The sequence below is a fragment of the Geotrypetes seraphini genome, chromosome 5 (genome assembly GCF_902459505.1).
Source record: "Geotrypetes seraphini chromosome 5, aGeoSer1.1, whole genome shotgun sequence".
In the NCBI taxonomy this organism is placed as follows: Eukaryota; Metazoa; Chordata; class Amphibia; order Gymnophiona; family Dermophiidae; genus Geotrypetes; species Geotrypetes seraphini.
The window spans coordinates 65,774,331-65,801,648 of record NC_047088.1 but is presented as its reverse complement, the minus strand read 5'-3'; the positions used below and the strand labels follow the sequence as shown (position 1 = coordinate 65,801,648).

General features: G+C 38.9%; 1 protein-coding gene across 2 annotated transcripts in view; it reads left to right on the top strand.

The window, feature by feature from the left end:
* Positions 1–27,318, top strand: part of LOC117361261 (gamma-aminobutyric acid receptor subunit alpha-3-like) — a 310,400-nt gene that overhangs the window by 29,979 nt on the left and 253,103 nt on the right. For both annotated transcript variants that reach the window (XM_033946357.1, XM_033946358.1), the window contains exon 2: positions 5,561–5,679. In XM_033946357.1, the coding sequence (XP_033802248.1) occupies positions 5,561–5,679 (119 nt within the window). The remainder of the gene's footprint in view (positions 1–5,560; positions 5,680–27,318) is intronic.

Below are 27,318 nucleotides of genomic sequence, written 5' to 3'. Positions count from 1 at the left end.
AGCAGTTCATAGAGTAGTATATTGAATTTCATCCAATACTGCTTGCACACAAACGCTAAACTTAAATACTTAGCTCAGTTTTTGTTAGAAATATATGTTGCCTATAGGAATCTCCACTCGACAGAGCTCCGTTTTGCCACCTTCTTCAGGAGCGGGGATTACTGAAAAATATTATTAGTAAGGGCGAGAGACCATTATTGAAGCTGTCAGCACCGTCCACCAAGGCGTGTAAGAATCAAACCATCTGATTCCCAAATTTCTGCACTTGTTAAAAATGGCTTCTGCCATCCTTCAGTGGTTATGAGTGGTTTGAGACTAGATTGATGATAATTCTACGTACACCATTTTACATACCCAGTTTGCTACTCAATCTAATTACTGCAATGTGATATATGCAGTCACCTCACAAACAAATTGTAAAATAGATTTGTAACCTTCAAAATACAGCTATACATTTTCTTTGTCATGCCTGTAATTATAATTATATTATGCCACTATACATTTAAACATATTAGTTTTCTATCTCCTATCATGTTTGTTTCAAACTACTCTGTTTGGTATACTGTACAGTATAAAGCAGTGTTTTTCAACCTTTTTACACCTATGGACCGGCAGAAATAAAAGAATTATTCCGTGGACTGGCAGTTGAAGAACACAGGGCTAAGTCATAGGCCAAACCCCGCCCATCTCTACCCAATCTCCACCCCAGACCCCACCCCCATAATAGTACTAATTGAACCTTGCACATCCCGTGCCTCATCTGGAAGCCTTCCCTCTGACGTTGCAATGTCAGAGAGAAGGCTTCCGGTTCAGGCGCAGGATGCCCGTAGGAGCCACTGCCCGTGGCTTTGTGCACTGAATCAGTTAGGAAGATAACGCTCGAAGATAACGCTGCATCGATCCCACCGTGGACCGGCGGTTGAAGAACACTGTTTTGGGCCTGATACATGTGCTGGCCCTGTGGACCGGCAGGAAATTTCTGTGGACCGGCACTGGTCTATGGACCGGTGGTTGAAGAACACCGGTATAAAGCACTTTGGTATGAAAGTCTGGTTTATCTCACATCCATGGTAGTTTCTGTTATATCTGGGTGCCCCATTCGCTCTGTTCATGAACAATATCTGGCTTTTCCCTCTACAGCTGTGGCCTGATTGAAGTATCATTTGACTTCATTTTTTTCTGTTTAGCCCCATTCACTACTCACATTTTAAAGACTGAGCTGTTTTTTTTAAAACTCTTTGGGCTCCTTTTACAAAGATGTGCTAGCGTTTTTAGTGCATGCACCGGATTAGCGCACGCTATAGTGCGTGCTACCTGAAAAACTACCGCCTGCTCAAGAGGAAGCGGTAGCAGCTAGCGCGCACGGCATTTTAGCGTGCACTATTCCGTGCGTTAAGGCCCTAACGCACCTTTGTAAAGGAGCCCTTTAAGTTATTTTAAAATATTCACTTTTTCTCGCAGGTTTTTGGAGTTTGGGGTTTGGAGCCTTAGGATTAGAGCAATTACATTTCCTTTTTATTTATTTTGTTTGAATGGTTTTATCCTGTTATACAGTAGTTCTTTTACATATATTGTTATGTATGCTGTAAACTGCTGTGATCTACATGCCATATATGGTGGTATATCAAAACTCAAATAAACATAAAAACAGGTTTCTTTGTCTTTGCACTGTGTAGTAATTTAAAAGTTGCATTTTGAATAAACTGTGTAAAAGTGGTAACATTAACCACAATCATTAATTTATATAATAAACAGCCTGCATCTTGTACGTTTGTCTGCAGTTCTTCTGTTTTTTTCTTGTGTTTAAACTTTACTGATATCATACCTATGTAAATAGAGTTACAATCATCTAAATCTGTCCATATCAAAAGCATGAACCAGACAATGTGTGGCACAGTGATTAGAGCTACAGCCCCAGCACCTTGAGGTTGTGGGTTTAATTCCCATGCTGTTCCTTGTGACACTGAACAAGTTGCTTAATCCCCCATCGCCTCCCATACATTAAATACAGTAAAGTGTGAGTCCACCAGGACAGATAGGGAAAAATGCTTGAGCACCTCAATGTAAACCACTTAAGCTGTAAATGGTATAGAAACACTTAAATAAATAAATATAAAGATTTAGGATCCTAAAAATTCAGCAGCATGCTTTTTTGTTTGGAGAAGCCAAACAAACTAAGCTCCCAGCTAATTTTTCACCTTATATTTGCACTTAGGGGGTGGGGGTTTGGAAATTCATCAAGGTATGTTACTGTTAAAACAGGTTATTTTAACACAGGTCATGCTATTTTAACAAAAGTTCTTATTTTATCCAATGAGACCTTGCAGTAAAATATCACAACGTGTGCTAAAATAACCCATCTTTACATTAGCATACTTTGATGAATTCCTCCCTTAATGTCATTCTTATATGCATTTTGTTATATCATACGGACTATAATTATTCACATGGTACATTTTCCCAGATGAACTTCCAGAGCAGAAGTACAGTACAATGCTTCATTTTATAACATACCCTATAAAATATTATTCAAATGCTGTTGTCATATCCCTAACCTCTTTAGTTTTTCCTCATATGAGAGGAGTTCCATCCCCTTTATCATCTTGATCGCTCTTCTTTGAACCTTTTCTAATTCCGCTAAATCTTTCTTGAGACACAGTGATCAGAATTGAATGCAATACTCAAGGTGAGGTCACACCATGGAGCAATACAGAGACATTATAGCATTCTTAGTCTTATTTACCATCTCTTTTTTCTAATAATTCCTAGTATCTCATTTGCTTTTTTGGCTGCTGCCACACATTGGTCAGAAGGTTTCAGCGTATGTCTATGATGACACCTGGAAATTTTTCTTAGGTGCTGACCCCGAAGGTGGATCCTAGCATCTGGTAGCTACGATTTGGGTTATTCTTCCCAATGTGTATCACTTTACATTTGTCCACATTAAATTTCATCTGCCAAATCTTCCAGTTTCTTACAGTTTGCCTGCAATTTTTCACAGTCTGCATGCATTTTAACAACTTTGAATGGTGTGAGTGTCATCTGCAAATTTAATCACCTCACTCTTTGCTCCAGTTTCTAGACCATTTATAAATATGTTAAATAACATCAGTCCCAGTACAGATCCCTAAGGAACTCTACTATTTACCCTCCTCTATTGAGAAAAATGGCCATTTAACCCTACCCTCTGTTTTCTGTCTAATAATCAATTTCTAATCCACAACAAAACATTGCCTCATATCCCATGACTCTTTAATTTTCTCAGGAGTCTCTCATGAAGAACTTTGTCAAAATCTTTCTGAAAATCAAGATACACTACATCAGCTGGCTTGCCTTTATCCACATGTTTATTCACACCTTCAAAGACATCCAGCAAATTGATGAGGCAAGATCTCCCTTGGCTGAAATTATGCTGACTCAGTTCCATGTTTGTCTACGTGTTCTGTAATTTTATTTTTATAATAGTTTCAACTATTTTTCTCGGCACTGAAGTTAGGCCCATTTGTTTGCAATTTCCCGAATCACCCCTAGAACCCTTTTTAAACAGCAGCGTAACTTATGGGGAATTTAGGAGACTCCTAAAAACATATTTGTTCCTAAAGTACTTAGGTAGCTGCACTGCACAATCTTTTTCCACAATAACTGACCGCTAAACCTTAACTCTGTTAGCACTACTCAATCTGTAACATTTTTTAATCATTGTAAACCACATAGAACTTCACGGTCCTGCGGTATATAAACTGTTGTTATTATTATTATTATTCATCCTCTAATCTTCAGGTACTATAAATTATTTTAGTTCAATCATTTTTATTAAAATTTCCATAAAATACATGCAATCTGTATTTCTTGTATGCCCTTTGTTGTTCTGTTTAACTTCAATAAACATGATTTAAAACAAAAAAACAATACAATGCATGAAAACTTAAATTTCTTATGTAAATACAAAAAAAGATAATAAAGAAACAATAAAATACAAATAATTCTCATTAATACTATCATACTGTGATCGCGGCAGATTGGAGATATGTTGGATTAAGAAGAAAAGGCTGGACAGTTAAGTTTGGTTTATTTTCTGCAGAAAAAAAAATTGTTTTTGGATATTATATTTTTTGTATGGTTTTTGCTGTTTTTTGTTCTTTCTTTCAACTATCTGTGGGGCCTTGATATGAATAGCTATGGACTGTTTTTTGATCAAAATCTGTATAGGACTCTTCATTTTTCTACCACTCTTGCTGATATTTGTTGGGGGTTTTTTGCATTTGTATACTGCCACACCACTTCATTTGAGAGTTTAGTTGACTATTTTTCCTGTATTTGGATTCAAATCACTATCTTTATGAAAGAATATGTGACAGAAGTGGAGTTTTTTTGGCCTATGATTAGGATTTGCTGTGACTACATCAGGCTTGCTTGAATTGAACACTGAGGTCTCTTTCTCCACTTTTTCTTTAAACCTGACAGAGATTTGAATCCTTACAAAAGAGAGTATTGGGTTATTTATAGAATTGATATTGTTCATATTCTGGTCCTTTTAGAATTTGTTCTGAGTATAGAGTATTTTGGGGGAGACACCATGCACTGATTTTGCCATTAGTGAGTGGCAAAGCCTCATGTGCTGATTAATGCTGTCATACCCACTCTCCACCACCATACATGCCCTCTTAAGAGGAAAATAAAAAATATTTTTATAGCTTGTGGTGTTCAAGTACAGAGAGGCAAATCTACTGTGGGACACCAGTGTGTGCCCCGTGGTGAGCCTTTTCAATGTGCAGTAAGCACATTCTAGCAAAGGCCAGGTTTTAAGGATTTCCCAAATGAATATGCATGAAATCACTATGCATACAATGGAAGTAGTGCAGTCAAATAGATCTCATGCAAATTCACTGGGGAAATCATGAAAACCTGACAGGATTCAGCCCTCGAGGGCCAGAGTTGTGCATCCCTGTATCTAGCGCTTACCACAATTTAGTAAAAGGAGCCCAAAACCATAAGAGTAGCCAACAGTTTCAACTGAAAATATTATTTTCATGTTGGCAAAGATTTTAAGAGGGGAATCATACATGTTCCTCTCTGTCCTTCCTCCCTCTGTTCCTCTTTATAAAATTCCCATTGTACAGACCTGTGATGGAATAGTTCTAAATTTACTTTTACACTATGGTCTGTCTCTCTGTTTATTCAAGGAAAGTACAGAATTAGAATAGTTCAGCTCAGTTACCCTACTACCATTCACTACCCTCCTACAGTATTAATACTGGGATAACATTTGTTGGAAAATATTGTTTTAAGACTATAGAATGTTTAAAGACTTTATGAGGAACAACTTTGATTATGAGGTGGAGTTAAATGAAAATGTGATTCTAAATTATTCATAAACATAAATAATTTACCTTTGAGTTTACTAAGGCAAGATGTGGTGTGAATGATAATCAGTTTTGTAGAGTACATAATAATAATTATTTTAAATTGATTATAAAGTCCTGGTAATTGATTGATTTGCGGCTTTCAGTGAAGTGTGACACTATGACCTTCTTCTGTTTTCCTTTCCGTGTGCTTTCAGACTTTCTACAAAGCATGCACCAGAAATTGCAGATGACAACAAGAATATCTCCCTTTTTACCCGGATTTTAGACAATCTCCTGGATGGGTATGACAACCGACTGAGGCCTGGATTGGGAGGTCAGGCATATTTTCATTATTTAGTTGCACTATACAATCTGTGACCTTTTTTTTTTTTTTTAACCTCAGTAGTCATTGACATTAATTTGGAATGATACCTTGCTCATTTTGGGTGAGCAGAAAATTCTATATTCATTAGATCTGAACTTCATATTATTACACCAATGATCCTCTCTACAAAACATTCCATAGAATTCATATATTAACATCAGAGGATGATTCATGAAACTACAATGTAATTTTCATGCAAATAAATCTGCACTATTTATAGCAGGCTCCATTTTTGTCAATATAAGAGACTAATAATACACATTTTTTTGTTTGTGTTAAAAACCATACCACAGTGTTGTGATTTCACTGCTCAGTTATAAACTGCCTCTTTCTGAATCCAAAGGCCCGGATTCTCTATAGGGTGCAGATATTGGCGGCAACCTGAAAAATGGCTGCCGATTGTATATCAATCACACAGCAGCACCCTATAGAGAATCGCACTGCCGTGAAAGATAGGAACCAGAAATGTAGGCCAGGATTTTACAGGCCTACATTTCCGGCACCTATCTTTGTCATGAGTCACACCTATATAGGCGCTTTAGGACATCTAATGCCACTTCTGGCATTAGCCATGCCCATAGTAGTGTTCAGTGGCCTAAAACACCTACGTATTCTGATACGTATTATTTAGGCACCAGTAGACATTTCAATGGTGCCAAGTTTTTGACGTTGTAAACAGCATTTGTTTAGTAACAGGCACCATGACCAGGAAGTGATGTCAGAGAGAGAGTTGAGGCTAAAAGTTAGATGTAAGGAGGGGGGAAGGGAAGGTGTGCATGGAGGAGGAGAGGTGCCAATGCCCCCACCAAGATGACGCCCAGGGTGGTCGGCCCCCCCTTACTACGCCACTGCTTGTTAACTTCTTTGGAAAAACATGCCAAGAGAGTTGAGCACTCAGTTATCTCACTCCGTGTGGTCTCTAAAAAAGCCACCAAATTAGTCAAAATATCATCCTTAGAGGATAGGACATCTGGCACTCTTTCTCCTTGGGCAGCCTTTATGACTTTTTTAGGCAAATAATAAAACTTAGAGGTTCCAATTGAATCAGCATCACTTATAGATAATACCTCCCTCTAATATTTTCTCAACAGAATCTCTGGAGAAAGTAATGAACATATAAGAAAGTTCAAAATTTTTAAATTAGATAATCTAACCACATTTGCCAGAGACTCGAGCTGTTTATAAAGATGAAAATTGTCTTTAATAGCTGTTGCATTAGCTTGCCACAATATCACAACCTGAGCATTGATATCCTGTTCCATAATTTTAATATTTTTTTCAACCATCACTTGAGAAAAATCACACAGCAGGGTCATTTCTTTTGTTTGCTTTGCTCTGTTGAGCTCATTGCTTAGTTTGTCCACCTTCCCCTCAGGGATACAAGATATAAGTATTTACCTTAGTACATAAAATCTGAATCCAGTTCTATAGCCAACAATGTAGAGACTGCTGCTGGGTGTCCATATATATGGCAAAAGATGTGAGAAAACAACTCATAGGTTCTCAAACCCCCTGAGGCATACAAGAGGATTATGTGAAAGCAAAGTTTATCATTAGCAATTTGAATCAATATTCAATATACTGTTCCCCCCCACTCCCCCCTGATATTCAAAACTATTTAACCAGCTGCAAATGACTCTTGGCTGGTTAAATAACTTATTATTAGCGTCTAACCATAGATACTCAGTGGTAGATAACTGGCTTTCTCCCACTGAATATTCTTGGTTAGCAGCTAGCCGCTAAGAGGCTATATTGTATGATATGGCGGGCTAGGGATATATATTTACAGTAGTACAAAACTGGCTATGATTAGAGGCTTAAATAGGCCGCATAAATAGTAGGCCTAACTTTATCTGTTAAGCACTTAACTGGTAATATCTGAATATTGGCATAACTGATTAAATTGCCCACAGCTAAAAATGAAAGCGGATATTCAATGCTGGTTAGTGGAAATGGCCTGATATTGAATATCTGGGATTAACGCTAGCAATGGACAGCAAAAGTGTTTGCTGCCACCAGTTGAATATTAGGCCCTGTGTATTTTAGATGTAGAAAATATTCTTGAGCTGGCTCGATGGCTCACTCAGATGGCACGTTCTGTGCACTGCCAAAAAGAAAACAAATGGGAATAATACATATATTTTTTCTGTAACTATCTTAATAAAGAGCATAAGAACAATTACCGTCACTCATAGTACAATATCTGTATCTTGTAAAGTAAAAATGTTCAGTGGGAACATGAGCCGAACTGAAAAAGTCTGCTTATATTATTTTATGTTATAATGGATTATCAGGATGAGAGCGTGATCTGTAGTGGTACAATGTCTGTTATTTAGCGACCTCTATTGGCATTAGAGAAGTGTTCTAGCTTTGGCAATTGAACACAATATGATGACACCTTAGGTGCATGGCTGCTGATCTAGGACCATCAATCTGATGCCCAGAAAAGTTAAAGGGGGATGGAGGACATAAAACAGGGGGGGGGGGGGGCGACGACACTGCCTTTGGTAACAGTAAATAAATGTTCAAGGTGTCAGATCTGATTCCTGTTTTGAAAGAGCTGGAAATACAAAGAAATTGCCTGGTTAAATAAATAAAATTTAAAAAAGACAATTTTAACAAGATAGTGGTGGAAATGTTTGATCAGAATATGGGACTCTGTAAAATAGAATTGCTGAAAATTCAGTTTTGAATTCTTTGCATTTGCTTGCTCGTTGATTTATTCATGAAGGAATTAATTATTTTCTGTATGAAATGTGTCAGAGTGATTTGATATGTCATGTCAAGATGCAGTGTTTGATTAGCAATCTGTATATCATTCTTTATGAGTTTTGTTTGCCAATTTTCAAACTCTAGTTTAAAAGATTAAAAAAAAACCAAAACAATTCTAGAAATGGAATCCAACAGTTATGCATGCCTTACACGCTATGGGTTGCCTATATCGGCATTTATGTGCTATAATGCACTATGCACTAAATAAGGGAATGCATAAGTACCCTAGCACAGGGGCTTCTCAACCCAGTCCTTGGGGAATACCAAGTCCCATCAAGTTTTCAGAATATCTTGAATGAATATATTGATTGCTATACAAATCTATCTCAGGAGTAATCTAAGGAAATACTTTTTTACAGAAAGGGTGGTAGATGTCTTCTGGAAGAGATGATGGAAACAGAGACTGTGTCTGAATTTGAGAAAGCCTGGGACAGGCACGTGTGATCTCTTAGAGTGAGGAAGAGATAATTGTTACTGTGGATTGGCAGGCTGGATGGGCCATTTGGCCTTTATCTGCCATCATGTTTCTATGTTTCAATCATATTCTTTGTGGATACCCAGAAAACCCAATAGGACTCGGTGTGTCCTGAGGATTGGGTTGAGAAGGCTTGCCTTAGTGTGCACCTAATACTATTACTACTATTTAACACTTCTATAGCACTGAAGGACATACATAGTGCAGTAAATTTTGACATTAAATAGACCATCCCTGCTTGGAAGAGCTTACAATCTAACATAGACAAACAGACATGGCATAGAGAGTTGGGAATGCAGAACCCAAGGAGGAGAGTTAGGAGGAGTTGAAAGAAGTCTCAAACAGGTGATCTTTTATTTTGGACTTGAACACTGCCAGAGATGGAGCCCGCCGTAGGGGTTCAGGCAGTTTGTTCCAGGCACACGGCGCAGCAAGACAGAAAAGACGGAGTCTGGAGTTGGCAGAGGAAGATAAGAGGACAGTTTGGAAGGATTTACCAGTTGAGCAGAGCTCACGGGGTAGAACATAGGGGGAGATAAGTGAAGAGAGATAATGAAGGACAGCTGAGTGAATGTATTTGTAGGACAGTAAGAGGAATTTGAATTATATTCATAAACAGATGGGAAGCCAATGAAGTGACTTTAGGAGAGCAGTAACAAGTTTCAAGTTTATTAAAAGTTTGTTGTATACACAATGTCAAGTACTTTAACGCGTATGACAATTTAAAATTGGGAGACAAAAATAAAACAATTTTATACAAATGTACAATGTATACATACAAATAATTATCGATACAAAAGGAAAGAGGGATGAACTACAATATTTTAAAGAAGATAAAGATACATTTAAGGAAGATACATCCGGAAGGTAATGAAGAATAATTTAAAAAAATATGGTTAAGCCTAAAGTAGAGGGTAGGGGAGATTGTGTCCTCTACTTAAGGTCTGATTAAGATTAGGTATTTGAGCATAAGGATTGATAATAGTTATAGCAGCTCTCATGGAATATGAGTTGTGCAGCTGAATTCTGGATGGCTTGAAGGGAAGAAAGATGGCAGAGCGGAAGACTTGAGAATAGTGAGTTGCAGTAATCTAAACGTGAGGTGTTGACGGCATGGATATGGGTTTTGGTAGTGTGCTCAAAGAGGAAAGGTTGGATTTTCACACCTGCAGAGGGGGAGGGACCAGAGTATATCCACTTATAGAATGCATATAGAATACTATCAGATGCAACTTATAGAATACTATCAGATGCAACTTATAGAATACTATCAGATGCAACTTCCCTAGATTCTATAAATGCTATACATGTATTCATGTGAAAAATTGCTCACTATCCTGAGTTGCATGCACAACTAAATTGGCTAATGAGTGAATTAGCAGCAATAAATCAATAAATGGTGACAACAATTTGGATTTATGTGCATATCTTGCTAGAATTAGTGTATGCTGAGACCGTACATTCTTTGAGCTGATGGAAGTATGGGCATTATGAGATTATACATATAGAACTAGTATCCTAGGCCTCCAGGCCTATTAAACAGGTTTAGCAGATCCAAATACACAAAAGATATTGAAGTTTGAAAGTAAACATCCAGAATGGTTCTACATCAATAAACTTGTGCAAGCATTGACAAGTTTTTATTGCCTTCTGTACACCACATCAAGTTCTAAGATATACCATTTAAAAATGTAATAAAAGAAATGAAATGTTGGGAATGGGAAATTAATACCCTTTCACCCTGGCTGGCTGTAATATTGGCAGTAATTTATATACCCAGTAAGACAATGACATAATATCTGCACACAGTGTTAGTCAGGGAGCCAGATCATTAATCACTATTTAGTATCTTTTAACATTTTACTGACCACTCTTCAAAGTAATTTTATTGTTCTCTGTTTGAAGATAATTTCCTGCCAACTTAAACCTTTTTTTAACGGGTTTGTCCTATTCATCTGTCTTTTCCTTTGATGAAGAGGAATTTCTGAAAATAGTAGCTCAGGAATAACTCAAAAGGACAGTTGCCAGAGGGCTCTAAAGGACAGTCAGGAATAAAGAACTTTCATCAAAGCTTTATTTTTTATTTTTTTATAATTCTTTATTAATTTTTAAAATAAAGATAAAGTGCAATAAAATATACAAACCAATGGTACATAAAAACAGCACTTTTATCTAACAGAAATGATATAAGTATATTTCCCCCTTCCCTCCCCCACCCTCCCTGGATGTGTGTAAACCTCCTTTTAGAAATCAAAGGCTTATACTAGTGATCAGTTTTTTACAAATGCCGCCAATGGCCCCCATGTCTCATTAAATTTTTTGTACTATCCCACCTGTTCCAAATTCATTCGCTCATACCGATAAACTTAATAAAATTAATAAAACAAACAAGGAATGATCAGGAGGAGAGAAAGTCTGTGCATATCAATGGTAGACAAATGACCTATCTGAAAGTGAACACCAAAAAAAATAAAGCAAAGCAGTGGTGACAAAGGCTTAAAAAAAGATCCAATATATTAAATCCAGCAATCAGTAACATCTATGATGTGACCCAACACAGTTGTGTTTTGGTATACAATTGCCTACATCAGGGGTCGCATTGCAACTTATTGGTTAAAAGAAATATACAGTGCTCCCCCGCGAACTCGCGGTCCATGGTTCACGGTCCCGGTCATTTGTGGTATTTTCCGACCACGAAGGGGAGGCAAGAGAGGGCAGCTGGAGAGGCACTGGTGAGTAAATGAAATCGCTTGTTTTATGCTCCGACCGCCTCTTCCTGTACTAAAGTCGGACCTCACCAATCAGGAGCTGCGAGTCAAAGCAGCTTCTGATTGGTGAGGCTTGACTTTAGTATAGGAAGAGGCAGTCGGAGCATACAGTGAGTAATTTCCTTCACTTGCCGGCGCTCCAGCTGCCATCTCCTGCCTCTCCAGCTGCCCTCTCCTGTCTCCCCTGCCTAAGAACCATATTTGCGGTTTTTCAACATTCACGAGGGTTCCTGGAACGGAACCCCTGAAAATATTGGGGGAGTACTGTATATGAAAAGTGGACAAACTATTTACCGTATTAACCTTTACGTAGAACAGACAACTACAAATGTGCAACAAAGTGCGCTATTGGTGTCTTTCAGACACCTTTTTGTTTAATTTTTTCATTGCTTGCTTCATACAAGGCCAGTTCATCCTTCTTTTTAGTTGTTCCTACCTGAAAATTAAGTCAGTATAGTACAAGGAGAAAAGAAAAGAGGGGAGAGAAATAGAAGTCTATTTACTATAGGTCCCTTTTACTAAACTGTGTTAGGTACTAACTAGGGTTACCATTTTTCAGGCTGCAAAAATCCGGACACATGGCCCTACCCTGTTCTGCCTCTGGCCCCGCCCAATTTCACCCCAGTCCCATCCAGTTTCACCTTCTGCTCTGCCACATTCCACCCTAGCTCCTCCCAGTTCTGCCTCCAATCTCGCCCCCACAAACCTCCTGTTTTCTTCCCCTACAAGCTCCGGCCACGTCTGGAGGGCCTGGAGCATATGCAGATGTGTGTGACATCGTCGCATTCTCAGATGCCCTCCAGATGCGGCTGGGTTTTAGAAAGTCCATCCGGTACCCCGGGCATTCCTCTAAAAAGAGGACATGTCCAGGTTTTCCCGGACATTTGGTAACCCTAGAACTAATGTGCCCCTAACATAGCTTAAAAGGGCAACTGCTAACTGATTAGTGTGGGATTAGCTCATAAGTTCCAAGTTTATTAAAATTTGATATACTGCACCATTGACAAAACCTTATTACCTACAAAATGGGTGGCGGTAAGTGCTCATTTGCTAATTTTTGTTAATAGCTACATGCTAATGGCAACATTAACATGTGTTTAAACAAAAACAGAAAAAAAAGGGAGCAAATGATACAACCTAGCAAAAAAGATTAGAGATCTTTCCAAGAGGTTCTCGAAGAACATGCATCATTAAACAACAAAGCCTCAAAAACTTTCATAAGACATTATATAGACAAGCCGCAATGTACACAACTGCAATGCCTACTTTTATTATCATTGGCTCATAATCAATATAAATCATGGAAAAACAGTATAAAAACCATAAAAAACTAAAAAAGAACAATATCTTGTAAAGATATTATAAAGAGCACCAATCCAAAATGTATAACAACATATAACCAATCCAAATCGGTAACTATTAGTAGTAGCTGCTGAACATAGAAAGTACTTAGCTCATTCCATCATGCGGTAGTGATAACTCCACTCTTCAGCCAAGCAAGGCCACAGGTGACCACCTAGTACTACTACAAGTTCCACTTGATAAGAAAGATCATTCAGCCATTACAATCCAGAAAGTTTCTAAACCCTCAACAAGGGCCACTTGTTTCACAAAGAAACTGCATTAGGATGCGGAACTCATACAATAACCAAAGCACTAGATAAAGACTGAAAGTTAAGAAGATGCCAAAGTCAAAGTGGAACTTGTAACGGTAAAGAAAGAGGTTACTATTCAAAGGAAGTTCAGTAGTGTAGAGCATACAACATAGTAATAATCACTTCCTAATTAATTAACTTCTGCAATTAATAAATAATACAAACACCTTTTGGTAAACTTTAAGAAATCAGAATGCAACAGAAGTAACACTATGGTACATTTATTATCAACCTTCAGATTGGAAGGGTGTATATTCTCTTACCCCTCCTAACTCTCTTCACAGTACAACATTTATAGATCCCTTGTTCATTGGTGTAAGTTGGCCTTACTATAAGACTCATTCAGATACGATTAAATGAACATAAATCTCGTATCAATACAAGGGCTCTTCGAGCTCCTTTAGTCCAACACTGGGTTCAATACCAACATACAACAGAACAGTTACAATGGAGAATAATAAAGCATTTACAAAAAGGGAGGGAGGGTGGTAACTGGGAAGAAAAGCTTAACTTTATAGAACAAAGATGGATCTGCCGGCTTAATACGGTGATCCCTTCTGGGTTAAATTTGGAACTCGAATGGACTACATTGATATGAATGGTTTCAGTCGGGTGGGTCTCAGGTTTCAATAAATTGGGTCTTCAATATCCTGGGGTAAGCTTTTATGGAGGGCATAACATAGAATTTTGTAACTAAGTTTTTCCAGTTAATTTTCCCTTCCCTGTTCTAAATGTTGGTGCTGCCCCTATGATGATGTCATCATCAGCAATCCAGGCTGAGTGAGTGTATTTAAGTGAGACAGGAACAAACCGTGACCATTTTGAATTAACTATTCAGTGGTCGGTTACAGAGGCGTTATGCTTTAAAAAGGTAAGCTGAAAGGTTTGAATGTCTATGTGCATTTTTTTAAAATTAAAGAACCGGTTCATAGACAACCCCGTGAAAGACAAAGGTGCGCGCCGACAACTGAGCACAAGACGGAGGCGCGCGCTGAAGAAAATTACAGTTTTTAGGGGCTCTGACGGGGGGGGGGGTTGTTGGGGAGCCCCCCAGTTTACTTAATAGAGATCGCGCCGGCGTTGTGGGGGGTTTGGGGGTTGTAACCCTCCACATTTTACTGTAAACTTAACTTTTTCCCTAAAAACAGGGAAAAAGTGAAGTTTTCAGTAAAATGTGGGGGGTTATAACCCCCACCCCCCCACAATGCCCCCACAATGCGGTGCGATCTCTATTAAGTAAAGTGGGGGGGGTCCCCCCCACGCCCCCCGTTGTAGCCGTAAAAACTGTAATTTTCTGCGGCGCGCGCCTCCGCACTGTGCTCAATTGTCTGCGCACACCTTTGTCCCGGCGCGCTTTTGACCTGACACCAAAGAACCATCTGTAAAAAGTGATCCCACGGCATTGGGATATGGTAGTTAACTAAGTCTAAGATAGTAACAGTTTAGATATGTGAGTATTAAAATGTTTGTTTTGATTTTATTAGGGATATGGTGCCTTTATAAACCCCTTTGGGTGAAACGTGTTGATGGTATAAATCCGTGAAAGCATGACCACAAGTTTTAAGCTAAGTATTTAAACTATTATACATTAAGGTGGAAAAAAGTATTATAAATTTAACAGCAAAGTATGGAAGATCTGGTGAGGAAGTAGTACATAAAGCCTGACACAATGAATTTGAATGAGTGCTAGGTGATAATTCTGAAGATCTATAAACGTTGTATTATTTACTGTGAAGAGAGTTAGGAGGGGTAAGAGAATATAGACTCTTCCAATCTGAAGTTTGGGCTATACTCTCACAGAAAATTTAACTTGAACTATTGTGCTATTTGGTCAATTGATTATGCACATTTATTATCAAACCATAATAAATTGAGAAATAAAGGTGGCAGGTCTCTTCACCCAAACGTTGCTTTATTAATTTCTTAAGTCAGCATTTTTGTGACTCTAATTGATTACTCAGTAACACTGGGATAATAAAATTGAGGTACCTTTCCAGATTTTAGTTGTGGATGGTGACAGTTCTGGTTCTTCTTTCCACAAGTCAAAATGGGATTGGCTACTGGAAGGAGCAACTTTTAATAGCAGTACTGATAGTGTACTTTTGTAGGGTCATAATTTCAGACTAGCTCCTGGGGCCAGCAGTTGGAGGTGGTGGCAGAATAATGAGTAGTAGCTGTTGCTTGGATAGTAGGAATGAATGTTAGTCTTGACTTACCTCTACGTTGCTAGCAGTGGCTATTCAATCTTTTGAATCTAGTACAGAGCTTGCATGGAACTCAGGCGGAAGTATATAATTTGTCTTTTCAATATTTGATTATGTTGACAGACTAGATTGTAAGCCAGTCTGAGATCATCTGCTGATTGCTTTAGCATAGGCATTCACAGAGAAACATTTGGGTGTTTTTTGGTATAGTCCCTAATCATTTTAAAAGAAACAGATCTGTTTTGAACACAATGGGTGGCCAGATTATCTTTGACAATTATTCATTGCCCCCCAAAATATATGCTTCCTACCTCAGATCTAGGACATAAATATCATTAAAAGTACCATGGCTAGAAGGCAGTAAAGCTGGAACAGAGGGATGAGTCTGAGTTAATGATAATAGATTGTCCTCTAGGCTTGATTGCAAATTATTATTATTACAGTAATTGTCTTTGACAGTGAGAGGTCTCTTATACTTTATTGCCTTATTTCATTTTGGATAATCCATTAGGTACAATTCATAGAGAATGCCTTGACTGTGTATTTTTAAGTCCAATTTTCTCTCTAAGCTTGCTGAATTTAAAGTAATTTAACCAGTTCCACAAATCAAAAAGGATTAAATATCCAAGATTAGCCAGAACCTTGCTATTGTTCCCAGTATTTACTGAGAAGAATGAATTTTTCACTTGAAAGAGTATTTCACCTGCAGTCTAAAATGGAGATCCATCATGGCACATCATATGGGAGTGGTGGGGGAATAATTTTCAGACTCCCCATGGAGATTACAGATCCCTGGGTATTTTGTACATGCATACCTGTAAGTTCCTATTGAAAGGGAGGAGATGTATGCAGATACATACAAAGGTCACAAGAGGATCATAAACAGTCTGTGTAATAAGTTCAAAATGAAATCATTGCATGCACATTTCGTCATCCAACCAAATAATTCCCCTCTGAATGCATTAAAGGAGGAAGTGTATGCAATTTTCAAAACACATTTTGTACATGGATACATATCAGACTGATATTTGAAGATTTTTTTAAGAGAACCTTTAGAAATTGTGTGGACAATGCTTTGTTTTTGTTTCTTATATACGAGGGTGAATCAAAAATTAAAGGCAATTATTAAATTACACGAAAACCAGAACAGAGCTAGAAAAATGCAATATATGTACTCGTACCTTGCCTGTTGGATAGTTTGTCTATGCACAGTGCAGCATACGGCCTTTAGCCATGTGGCAGCCATGAGGTCAGAAACATGGACGGTCCATTGCAAGATTGCATCATCAAAGGACAACATGCAGTAGTGTGCTTTCTGTGGGCAGTGGGAGTGAAATCTGTGGAAATTCACCATTGGATATTAACTCAGTATGGACATAGCACCATGAATCAATGAAAGGTTAATGAATGGATAAAAAGGTATAAAGCGGGAAAAATAGGTGTTACTGATGAAGGTCTTTCTGGTCGCTCATCAACTTCACACACACAAAGGCACATTGACAGGGCAGATGGCTTGACTAGAGAAGACTGACAGATAACAGTGTCTCAACCTGCTGCAAATTTGGATATTAGCTATGGATCTGCATTTGCCATAATGCTCGATGACTTGGGATACATGATGGGTTCCGAAACAGCTTACTGATCTGCATAAGCAATAGCGTGTGGAGGTTGTGACCCAGTTCCCGAGATGGTATGAAGAAGATCCGAGTATTGTGGCGAGAATTGTCACGGGCAATGAGATATGGACGCATTACTGCAACCCGGAGAGCAAAACACAAAGCACAGTGAAGTAAAGGAGGTGCTCCACTGGCTTCAGGAGCAGACCAAAAGCTTATCTGCAGGAATGCAGAAGCTATTTGAACAATACAATAAATGTGTCATCTTGCATGGGGACTATATGGAAAACTGATATGTTCAATCGCTAATAGCTACTTTTAGTAAAGCCATTAACTATATTTTGCCTTTACGTTTTGATCTAACCTTGTGTATATATCTCAGCATTGCCACTTATTGTTTACATTTTATTGTTTGGCTGGACAATATTGTTCTGGGCTTCAGATTACAGTCAAAACATATATAATACTGTAAAGTATGTGCATCCCTGCCACATTTAGGTACTCATACTTATGCTAGGTCTATGATTGGTGTAACTGTGGGCATGTATATGTTATGCTTGCCAATACTGGGTTACACTTGCCAATACTGGGTTATAATGGAAACTACACTACCAGGATCTGTCATAGAATAGGATCCTATTAAATGTCATTCTGATACTTAAATGGAGGTGCTTAGTTATAAAATTGTCTTCATAGAGTACATGCACACATTTATACCTTCATTGGAGAAGGTGGGCTGAGAAATATGGCTGGGAAATACAATGTCCCTATAGCAGCTGCCCCCATTATAGCTTCTACCTCTTTCTGGATGAACTGAAAGCTGGAACTAAGGCAATGGACTAATTATTGCCTTATTTCATTTGCATGTCTGCAAGTTCGATCCTTCATTTAAAAAAGTGGAGGGAATGAAAGAGAAGTTGGCAATGCTGAGAAGCATCTAAGTCAATAAGACAAACATCGATTAAATATTTATTGAGGGGTCAAGGATCTCCAGCAGACGGGAGAAAGTAATTGGGTTGAAAACAGCAACTGGACACAAATCACCAGACTGTAGAACTGATACCTTCTGGGCCATATTCAGACCACTGGGGACTGCTGATAATCTCCCATGGTCTGTGGCAATAACGGAAATTTAATGTATGCACCTGTAATTGAATTTCTGGTCTATTTTTGGCTGGCAAAAGACATAGCTGGTTATACCAATATTCATCAGCTAGCCAGCTGTGTCTCAACTGCCAAAGATATACCACCCTTGTAGGCAAATGAATTTGATTGTCTAACTTAACTGGTGGTGACTGGCTATGTTGTGCTACATAGCTGGTCATCAGCCAATCTGCTAAGCTGGATTTTCAGTGTGAGCTAGCCATCTATCTCCAGCTGAATATCGATGTACCAGCTATGTACCATTTAAACAGCTGTTCCCGGCCATCTAAATCTCCCCCCTTGACTTTACCTTCCCTCAAACTAATGAATGAGCATTACTAGCAAGCTACCTTGAATGTGTATGTTATTTTAACATTTGCTACCCTGTTTTTATTTTTCAGTCTCTCTCTAGGTTTCCTTCTAAGCACCCTCTCACGTTCAAGTTCCGTCCACCAAAGTGACCTCACTCTCTGGCACTAATTTTAGCAGCTGATTTCATCAGCGGCATGAGCCACTGGCACACAACGCCTCACACGATGAAGGAGCATGAACAAGGAGCATGACGTGCTCCTTCGTGCACCTCCTGAGAATGCTTTTCTTCTATCTTGTTTTATTTATTTTTAATTCTCTTACCCTGGATAACTTATCACATATTCGATGGAGTCATAGGTTGCCCCATGCTAGGTCTTTCCCTCCTTCCCAGGTTAGGAATCTAACCTCTGTTCCGTTGATTTCTTTTAGGGAATCTGTACCTTTCCTTTCCTCTTGAGATACTTCTTTCTTAAAGTTGCAAGTTTAAAGGCTCCTTTCACGAAGCCGCATTAGCGGTTTAACGTGCATAATAGCGCATGCTAATTTCTCGGCCACACTCACCACTACCGCCTCCTCTTGAGCAGGCAGTAGATTTTTCGGCTAGCGCGGGAGTTAGTGCACGCTAAATATGTGCATGTGATAAAGCTGCTAACGCAGCTTCGTAAAAAGAAGCCCTAAATGTTTGGTCTCTTTGATCTAAGGTGCATTTAATGAATGCATTTTTATTTTCAGAAAAACTGGATGTTTTCACTGCAGTGGAAACTTGGCTATCTTCCAGCAATGATGGTTTTCTTCATTAGGTGTGTCCCCCAAGATATACTGTTTTCTATCACCATCATTTTTCTTATCTAACGCAGTTAGTGCTGAAAAAGAATAGTATATTCCTCAATCATCTTTGGAATGTCTTGGATTGAAGGTTTTATCTCCTTTTCAAATGTTGCACAATCCCATAACAAAATCATATTACTCCTTTACTTAACTCTGAACATATGTTTCCAATTGCTTATAGAATTCCTTTTAAGTATAATGTACTCTTTCTTCAGATTCAGTCTTCAGATCTTCCTTCTTTTCTGGCTAGTCATTTGATTCCTTACTCACCTCAAAGGAATATTCACTGTTCTCATCAAAATTTGTTGACTGACCCCTCTTTCAGGCAGATGTTTTTGGATGTTAATAGGGACTCTAACTTTTCGGTAATGGCTCCTACTTTGTGGAATTCTCTTCCATTATATTTAAGGGCTGAAAAATCATTCAAAAATTTTAAGTCACAACTAAAGGCGTGTATTTTAAAATGACATAACTCTCTTATAGTTCTTTTTACTTTGGTTAATATAAGGTTTTTATTTTTCCCTTTCCCTTTTGTTGTTTTCCTTCCTGTTTTTTCCCTATAATATATTGTAAAATGTCCCTTCCCTCTAGCCAATCTGTGCCTGTTTGTTTTCTTTTTGGTGGTTTTACCTTGTTTGTGCTTATTGATTTTTGAAATATAATCCTTGCTTTTATTGTTGTAAACCGCTTTGGATTAACTTTTTGTGTTAATAATTGTGGTGTATCAAATAAAGTAACTATAATCAGCTTTGGAAGTGGAGGAGGCGAAAACGTTTAAGGAACAGAAAGACCCAAAGTTCAAAAGCATAAAAGCTGCTGGACCAATGACTACAAAGGATAGTAGTAGTTGGTGATTCCTTTCTGAGGGATACAGAAGTGTCCATATGCTAACCAAACAAGATGTCCTGCGAGGTGTACAGTTTGCCTGCTACTAAGATTCAAGACATTATTGAAAATTTTCAGAGACTGATCAAGCCCACTGACTATTATTCAATGCTGCTCATCCATGTAAGTATGAATTATACTGCAATATATCTCACCAAGGCCCAGATTCTCTAATTGGCGCCAATTTTTTTAGGCACTGGTAGGTGCCCAAACTTAGTAAAAAAAAAAAAATGCTGTTTAAACAACATTTTCAACTTAGTTTCAAGGCATTTACCGGCACCTAAAAAAAATTGGTGTCAGAATCTCGCTCCTTAGGCACTGTAGACATGGCTAATCCCGGAAGTGATATTAGTGACTTAAAGCACCTACATAGGTGTGATTCACAACACAGATAGATGCCAGAAATGTAGTCCTGGAAAATCTTGGCCTATCTTTCTGGTGCATATCTTTCCCAGAGGCGTGATTCTCTAAATGTGCCGTTGCATGATTGATATGTGATCAGCAGCTGCTTTATAGGTGGCCACCGATATCAATGCCGTATAGAGAATCTAGGGCCAAATGTATTAAAGGTGACTTGGAAAGAGGGTGAAACAGGTAGGTACACAGTTGTCATTAAATCCTCTCTATTAAGGTTACAAGAAGAGAAGCTCTCATCCTAGAGAATGCATGGTTAAACAGATGGTATCTTCAAGAGTGTTTGAACTCCATGGACCATGGGATGATTTTACAAGGGCTACTAAGCAGAAATTGTGCCCATCCATCAAAAAAGAAATGAAGTGTCTTCCACAGAAGACTGAGTAGCCTACTGAAGAGGGCTATAAACTAGAATCATTAGGGATGGGTGAACAAAACCCCTGGGTAATTAAAAGTCCAGGGATAAGTAGAACATTAAATACATTTATAGTAATGGAGGAAAGCAAGATTTCAAAGTAGTGTATATTAATGTTCATAATATGGGAAAAAAAGGTTCTGGATCTAGAGGCTGTGATGGAGGAAGCTGTCTTGGATTTAGTGGTGGTCACAAAGATGAACCATGACTGTCATATAGTTATACCAGGTTATAATCTGTTCAAGAAGGACAGGGTAGGAAGAAAGGAACAGGTGTGGCCAGTGGCATAGCGAGGGTGAGAGGTGCCCCAGACAGTGGTGCCCTTCCCCTGCTTTCTTCTCTGCCCCATCCTACTCCTTCGTGTCCCCCCCCCCCCGCTACGCGTGTACATTCCTTCCCTACCCCATACCTTTTTGGTGCGGGAAGTATTAACAACTCGCTGCCCATGTTGGCTCTCCCTCTGATGTCACTTCCTGGGTGTGGGACCTGGAAGTGACATGAGAGGCAGAGCCGATGGTGGTGCAAACAGCAGGTTGGAGTTGCTACTCATGCCAATGAAGAGATAGAGGTACACTGTGGGGGGAAATGAAGACGCATGCAGCGGGGGAGGAGTGAAAAGGAACAGAGATGGAGAGGAGGAGGGGTGCTTGTGCTCTTACCAAGATGGTGCCTGGGGTGGACCACACCCCCCTTACTATGCCACTGGGTATGGCATTATTGGTTAGCTTGTTCACTAAACAATGTGTGATTCATTTATCATTTATGTGTTGAAATTTTTCTTGCATGTGACTGTTTTTTATGTATTCAAATTTTTGTTTTTATATTATTTTATAGTACTTTTGTGTCCTGCAGGAGGCAATTATTTTGTCAAAACTTGCATCCTTGTTGGGATTCACTAAATTAAGACTATCCCCCCTTTTATGAAACTGGCTGAAGCAGTAAAAGCTTTGACACTCATTAAATTCCTATGAGCGTCGAAGCTAATACCACTGCGGCCGGCAATAGAAAAGCCTAATGTGGCTTCATAAAAGGGGACCCTTATTAATTGCACTGGGCTGACATCTTATTTGCCCTTTTCTTGTACAATCATATTATATGTTAAAGATAATAATGAAGTGACAGAGTTGCAGGACTTTTAGGAATGCCCATGACCCATCCTTACATCCCTCTTTGTGCTGTCCTGGCCACTCCCCCTTTTCATATCCACACAGTAGAATTTATAGGCACCACTTTATAGAATACGCTTAGAAAGTTGTGTGCATAAATTCTAAATAGTGCCAATACTTTCTTGTGAATCAGCAACTATTGGTGTTGACTGGTTTGTTAACTGATTAAGTTGTGTGCCCAAATTGGAATACATTATTTTGGAGTGATATTTTTGAATCTTTGTCCCATATTGGAATATGCACATGGAAATATGTACCTTATTTATTATAGAATAATAATGATAATGGCAAACAAACATACAAAATTAAACACTACAACAAGTTTTTGCCAAAGGACTGGCTTAGTTTTAACAAAAAAAATAGTAATGTGCATATATTTGTTACAGTACCAAAAATTATTCCTGAGAAGAAACTAGAAAAGCTGCAAATATTAAGCTAATAAACCATGTCCCAGAGCTAACACAGTCATTTGCAAGAAATAACTGACTAAATCCCTACCATAGAGGTGCCCCATTTGTTATCTCTTAGAGCATCATCCATGTGGTGTAGGATGGGATTCCTCCTCCTAGGCTTGAACAGGGTTACCAGTAAGCCTTTCCAGCAAAAGCTGAAGGATATCAAAGCTTTATTTATTTAATTGATTATATAGATCATCCTCCCAGAAAAGCTCAGAACAGGTTACAGAATTATATACATAATACAGAATGGGCTATAGAATCACTCATCCTCTCTGCCCTCCATTCCTTCTGTACCACCCTCCTGCTCCCTGCTCCCCACTCCTTCCACAACCCACACACCACACTCGTACCCTTCCCTTACCACCTCTGGATCTCTTTAAATCTTTGCCAGTGTGAAAAGTTTCTCCAACCTGTTGCTCACATCAGCATTGGCTTTCCCTTTAACATCACTTTCTGGCTCCACGACCCGGAAGTGATTTCAGAGAGTGCCAGGTCAGTGTGAGTAGAAGGCTGCAGTAGTTGTATGTGCTGGTGAAGATTTAAAGAGGTATGGGGTGGGGAAGGAGGGAGCCTAAGAATGGCATGGGGGGTGGAGAGGTGCTGGCACCCCCACCAAGACGGCACCTGAGATAGTCCTTCCCATCCCCTTACTATGCCACTGTATAGAATTACATACATATTGTAGTACGGGTTACAGTTATGTACTAGAAACATTCCTTGGTATGTGTTTACAGGTGCAGAAGGTTAATACTTAGTGTTAGATAGAGTTGGGGTCTATATCAAGGGTAAAGAATGTGAGTGAAGAAGATAAGGGTAAGGATAAGGGCAATTAATCAGTTCTGTAACAGTTGAAACCAGGCTTTCTAGAAGATAGTCCCAGATACCATTAAGTAGTAGTTTGCATACTGGTAGGTTAGGAATATATACAGGAGGTAATACATAGTTGGTGTATATAGTTTGCACATAGTCGGTGAATATAGTTTATACAATATTCACAGGGAGTGCTTCTATTTTTTTACTTACTTAATGAGCACACAAATGTTTAATTATATTACAGCACACAAGGGATATCCAATGATGGTGTGCGGCCTGCACTGGTTAATGATTTTTCCACTGCCCTAATTGGAGCCAAATTTAGGAGCATTAGAGCAGTTTGCTCCCTTTGAAGTATGGTCTTTTCAGCTCAAGACCTCATACTGAGGATACCCATTAAACAAAAAATATAATTTATAAAATTGTTGCACCCCCTGTGAAATATCTATGTGCTTTTTGGTTTGGGTATTTTTTCTGAAAACGTATTGGCCTATTTGGCCTTGGGTTTTGTTACATTACATTTTTTTATGTCATTACTACCACTTTGTACCACAGTAAGGCAGTATATCAAATCACCTCCCCTCCCCCTCTCCCTTTTATCGAATGGCAGCTTTATTTGAAATGGTGTACACAATGGACCTATTTGTAGTTCAAAAGACTTTCCCCTTGCGAGGGTTAATACATGCTAGGAAGGAAGAATCAAAACCACTTTATCTTAAACTACAGCTGCTAAGCTTTCCAGAAAAGAAATTTTTCAGTTGCTCCAAAAGCCAGGTGAGCACCGCTTCATTTATTTCATCATGCTTTATCTTTTGCTCTCTGGGTCTCAGTGATGCACCCATATCTCATCGTCGGTGACAATTCTCTCCAAAATACTCAGATATTCTTCATACCTGGGAACTGGGTCACAACTTCCACACGCTGTTGCTTGTGCAGATCAACTAGCCATTTAGGAACCCATTGTATGTAGACTTTCATGTATCCCAAGTCATCATGCATTATGGCAAATGCAGATCCATATGTCATAATCTAATTTGCAACCAACTGAGACACCATTATCTGTCGTTCTTCTTGAATCAAGGCATCTGCCCTGTCAATGAGCTTGTGTGCGTGATGTTGATGGGCGACCAGAACGACCTTCGTCGGTTAGATCTGTTCTTCCCAGTTTAAACCTTTTTAACCCACTCATAAACCTTTCACTGATTCATGAATCTATGTCTATGCTGAGTTGATATTCATTGGTGAATTTCCACAGGTTTCACTCCCTCTGCTCAAAGAACGCACCCTACTGCACATTGTTCTTCGATGGTACAATCTTGCAATGGAATGTCCATATCTCTGACATTGTGGATGCCTCACGACTAAAGGCTAAGTGCTGCACTATGTGTGGACGAATTATCCAGCAGGCAATGTATGAGTACATGTGTTGCATTTTGCTAGCTCTGTTCCAGTTATCACATAATTTAGCAAATTGTCTTTAATTTTTTGATTTGGCCTCATATATAGTGAAAGGTCTGTCTAATAGTGCATAAGTGAAATGAAATGAATACTAAAATATTATACGTAAATGAAAAGTAAAGGATGCCCAAATAAGATAGTTTCTTACCACTAGAGCTTAAAATGACATTGAATAAGATGGGGGGTGTGGAGCAAAGGTGAGCCCTCTGGGATCACAAAACCCAGATGCCAGTGGTCCAGTTAAACCTCATAACAATGGATCTGAAATGTTCTATTTTTCAAAATTCACAGAATCATATATTAAGATGATATTCAGTTTTTCTGACCATTGACAATGTCAGAAAATGGGTGCAGTTGATATTTGATGATATTTTGATGTGGCTGATTAGTAATAAGTTGTTATTCAATGTATCTAAGACTGAATTGCTTCTGGTTATGTCTGATCCCTCATTTATTTATTTAAAAGATTTCTTAACTGCAAAAGACAATCATATAAAATTAAAAACATGCAACACGTAAAGGGGCATAATCAAAAGGGTATGAGAATAATGTCCGTCTAAGTCCATTTACGTCCATTTTGCAAGTCGTCCAAAGTCAAAAAGTGCCTAAGTGACATTTTCGAAAGAGACGTCCAACTTATTTTGACTTTCGAAAATCGTCCAAATTATATGTCCTGCAGATCTGATCTAAAACGTCTATCTTTATAGTCCATTTTCATACAAATGTCAGTCCAAGTCAAAAACGTCTAGAACAAACCCTGTTGGATGTGGGAGGGGTCTGCAAAGTGATTGACAGAACCCCCAGACAGGGCACCTAAATAGTGGGGTACCTTACTGGGCACTGCTGTGAACTTCACAAACAGGGTGCCATGGCTTCTCCTCACTACAGCTCCCTTATAGGTGATGGTGAGCCCCCCCAAGCCACCTCCAGAATCCCCTAGACCTACTTATCTACCACCCCTATAGCCCTTATGGATGCAGGAGCCACTTATATGCCAGTACAAAAGGGTTTTGGGGGTGTATAGGGTAGTGCACATGTTTCAGTAACAATGCACTGATTACAGGAGCTTATGTGCATGGGTCCATCTCTCTATGGGTCCCAAACCCACCCCCAAGATGACTTAAGCTGCCTCTGGGCTGGACGACTAGGCTTTCCTATGCTAGGCAGCCAGGTGATGATGGTCTGGAGGCTGAAATTTCAAGTTATGATTAAAATTTTTATTGGGGTGGGGGGGTGTTAGTGATCACTGGGTTAGTGTGTGGGGGTCTGTGTTATGTGTTTTCAGTGATTATCTGGTGAGTTTAGGTGGGTTTTAGTGACTTAGACCATGTTTTAGATGGTCTAAGTCAAAACATCCAAGTTTCCTCTAGGCTCTGTTGTTTAACTTTCAGTTCTACATGCTGTACGACTAAGTCTAAGCCGGCCCACGTCCCGCCCAACTCCCGCCTTTGACACGCCTCCCGAAATGCCCCGTTTAGCTTTGGACATTGAGCAGCTCTATGAAGGCCTAAGTCGTTTAGAAATATGTCCAAAACCCGGTTTGATTATCGGCACTTGGACGTTTTAGAGAAATGTTTGTCCAAGTGCTGATTTAGGCCGGTGTTTGGACGTTTTTCTTTTTTGATTATGAGCCCCATATTATACAAATAACAACAGGTCCTTCACATCAGCCATATTTTACAGCACTCGACAGCGTATCAATACAGAAACATTCATAATCCTGGAAAAAAAGCATTTATTGAAATGCTTCTACAAATAATGTAGTTTTCAGAAGTTTCTTAAACTTCTGAAAATCTACAAGAGCTCTTAGTAGTCCAGCCAACTTATTCCACAGTGTTACTCCTATGAAAGAGATAGCAGAGGACCTAGTACTCTCATAGTGCGCTGCTGAGAAACCTATAAGCGATCGTACTACCCCCACAGATCGCAATGCTCTGAGTGGCCTATAGAGTGCCATAGCCAGTGACAAATAATATGGGATCCCTTGATGGATGACCTTAAACATCAGCACTATTGCCTTGTAAACAATACGTGATTGAACAGGCAGCCAATTAAGTTTTTTTAACCACAGGGTTATAAGGTCGAACTTTCTCAGACCACAAATAACCTATGCATCAGTGTTTTGAATCATCTGCAGAGCGTTTGATTTTTTAACTGATATCATGTTTTATGGGACTTCTGTGACTGTATACAATCGGGTTAGGAA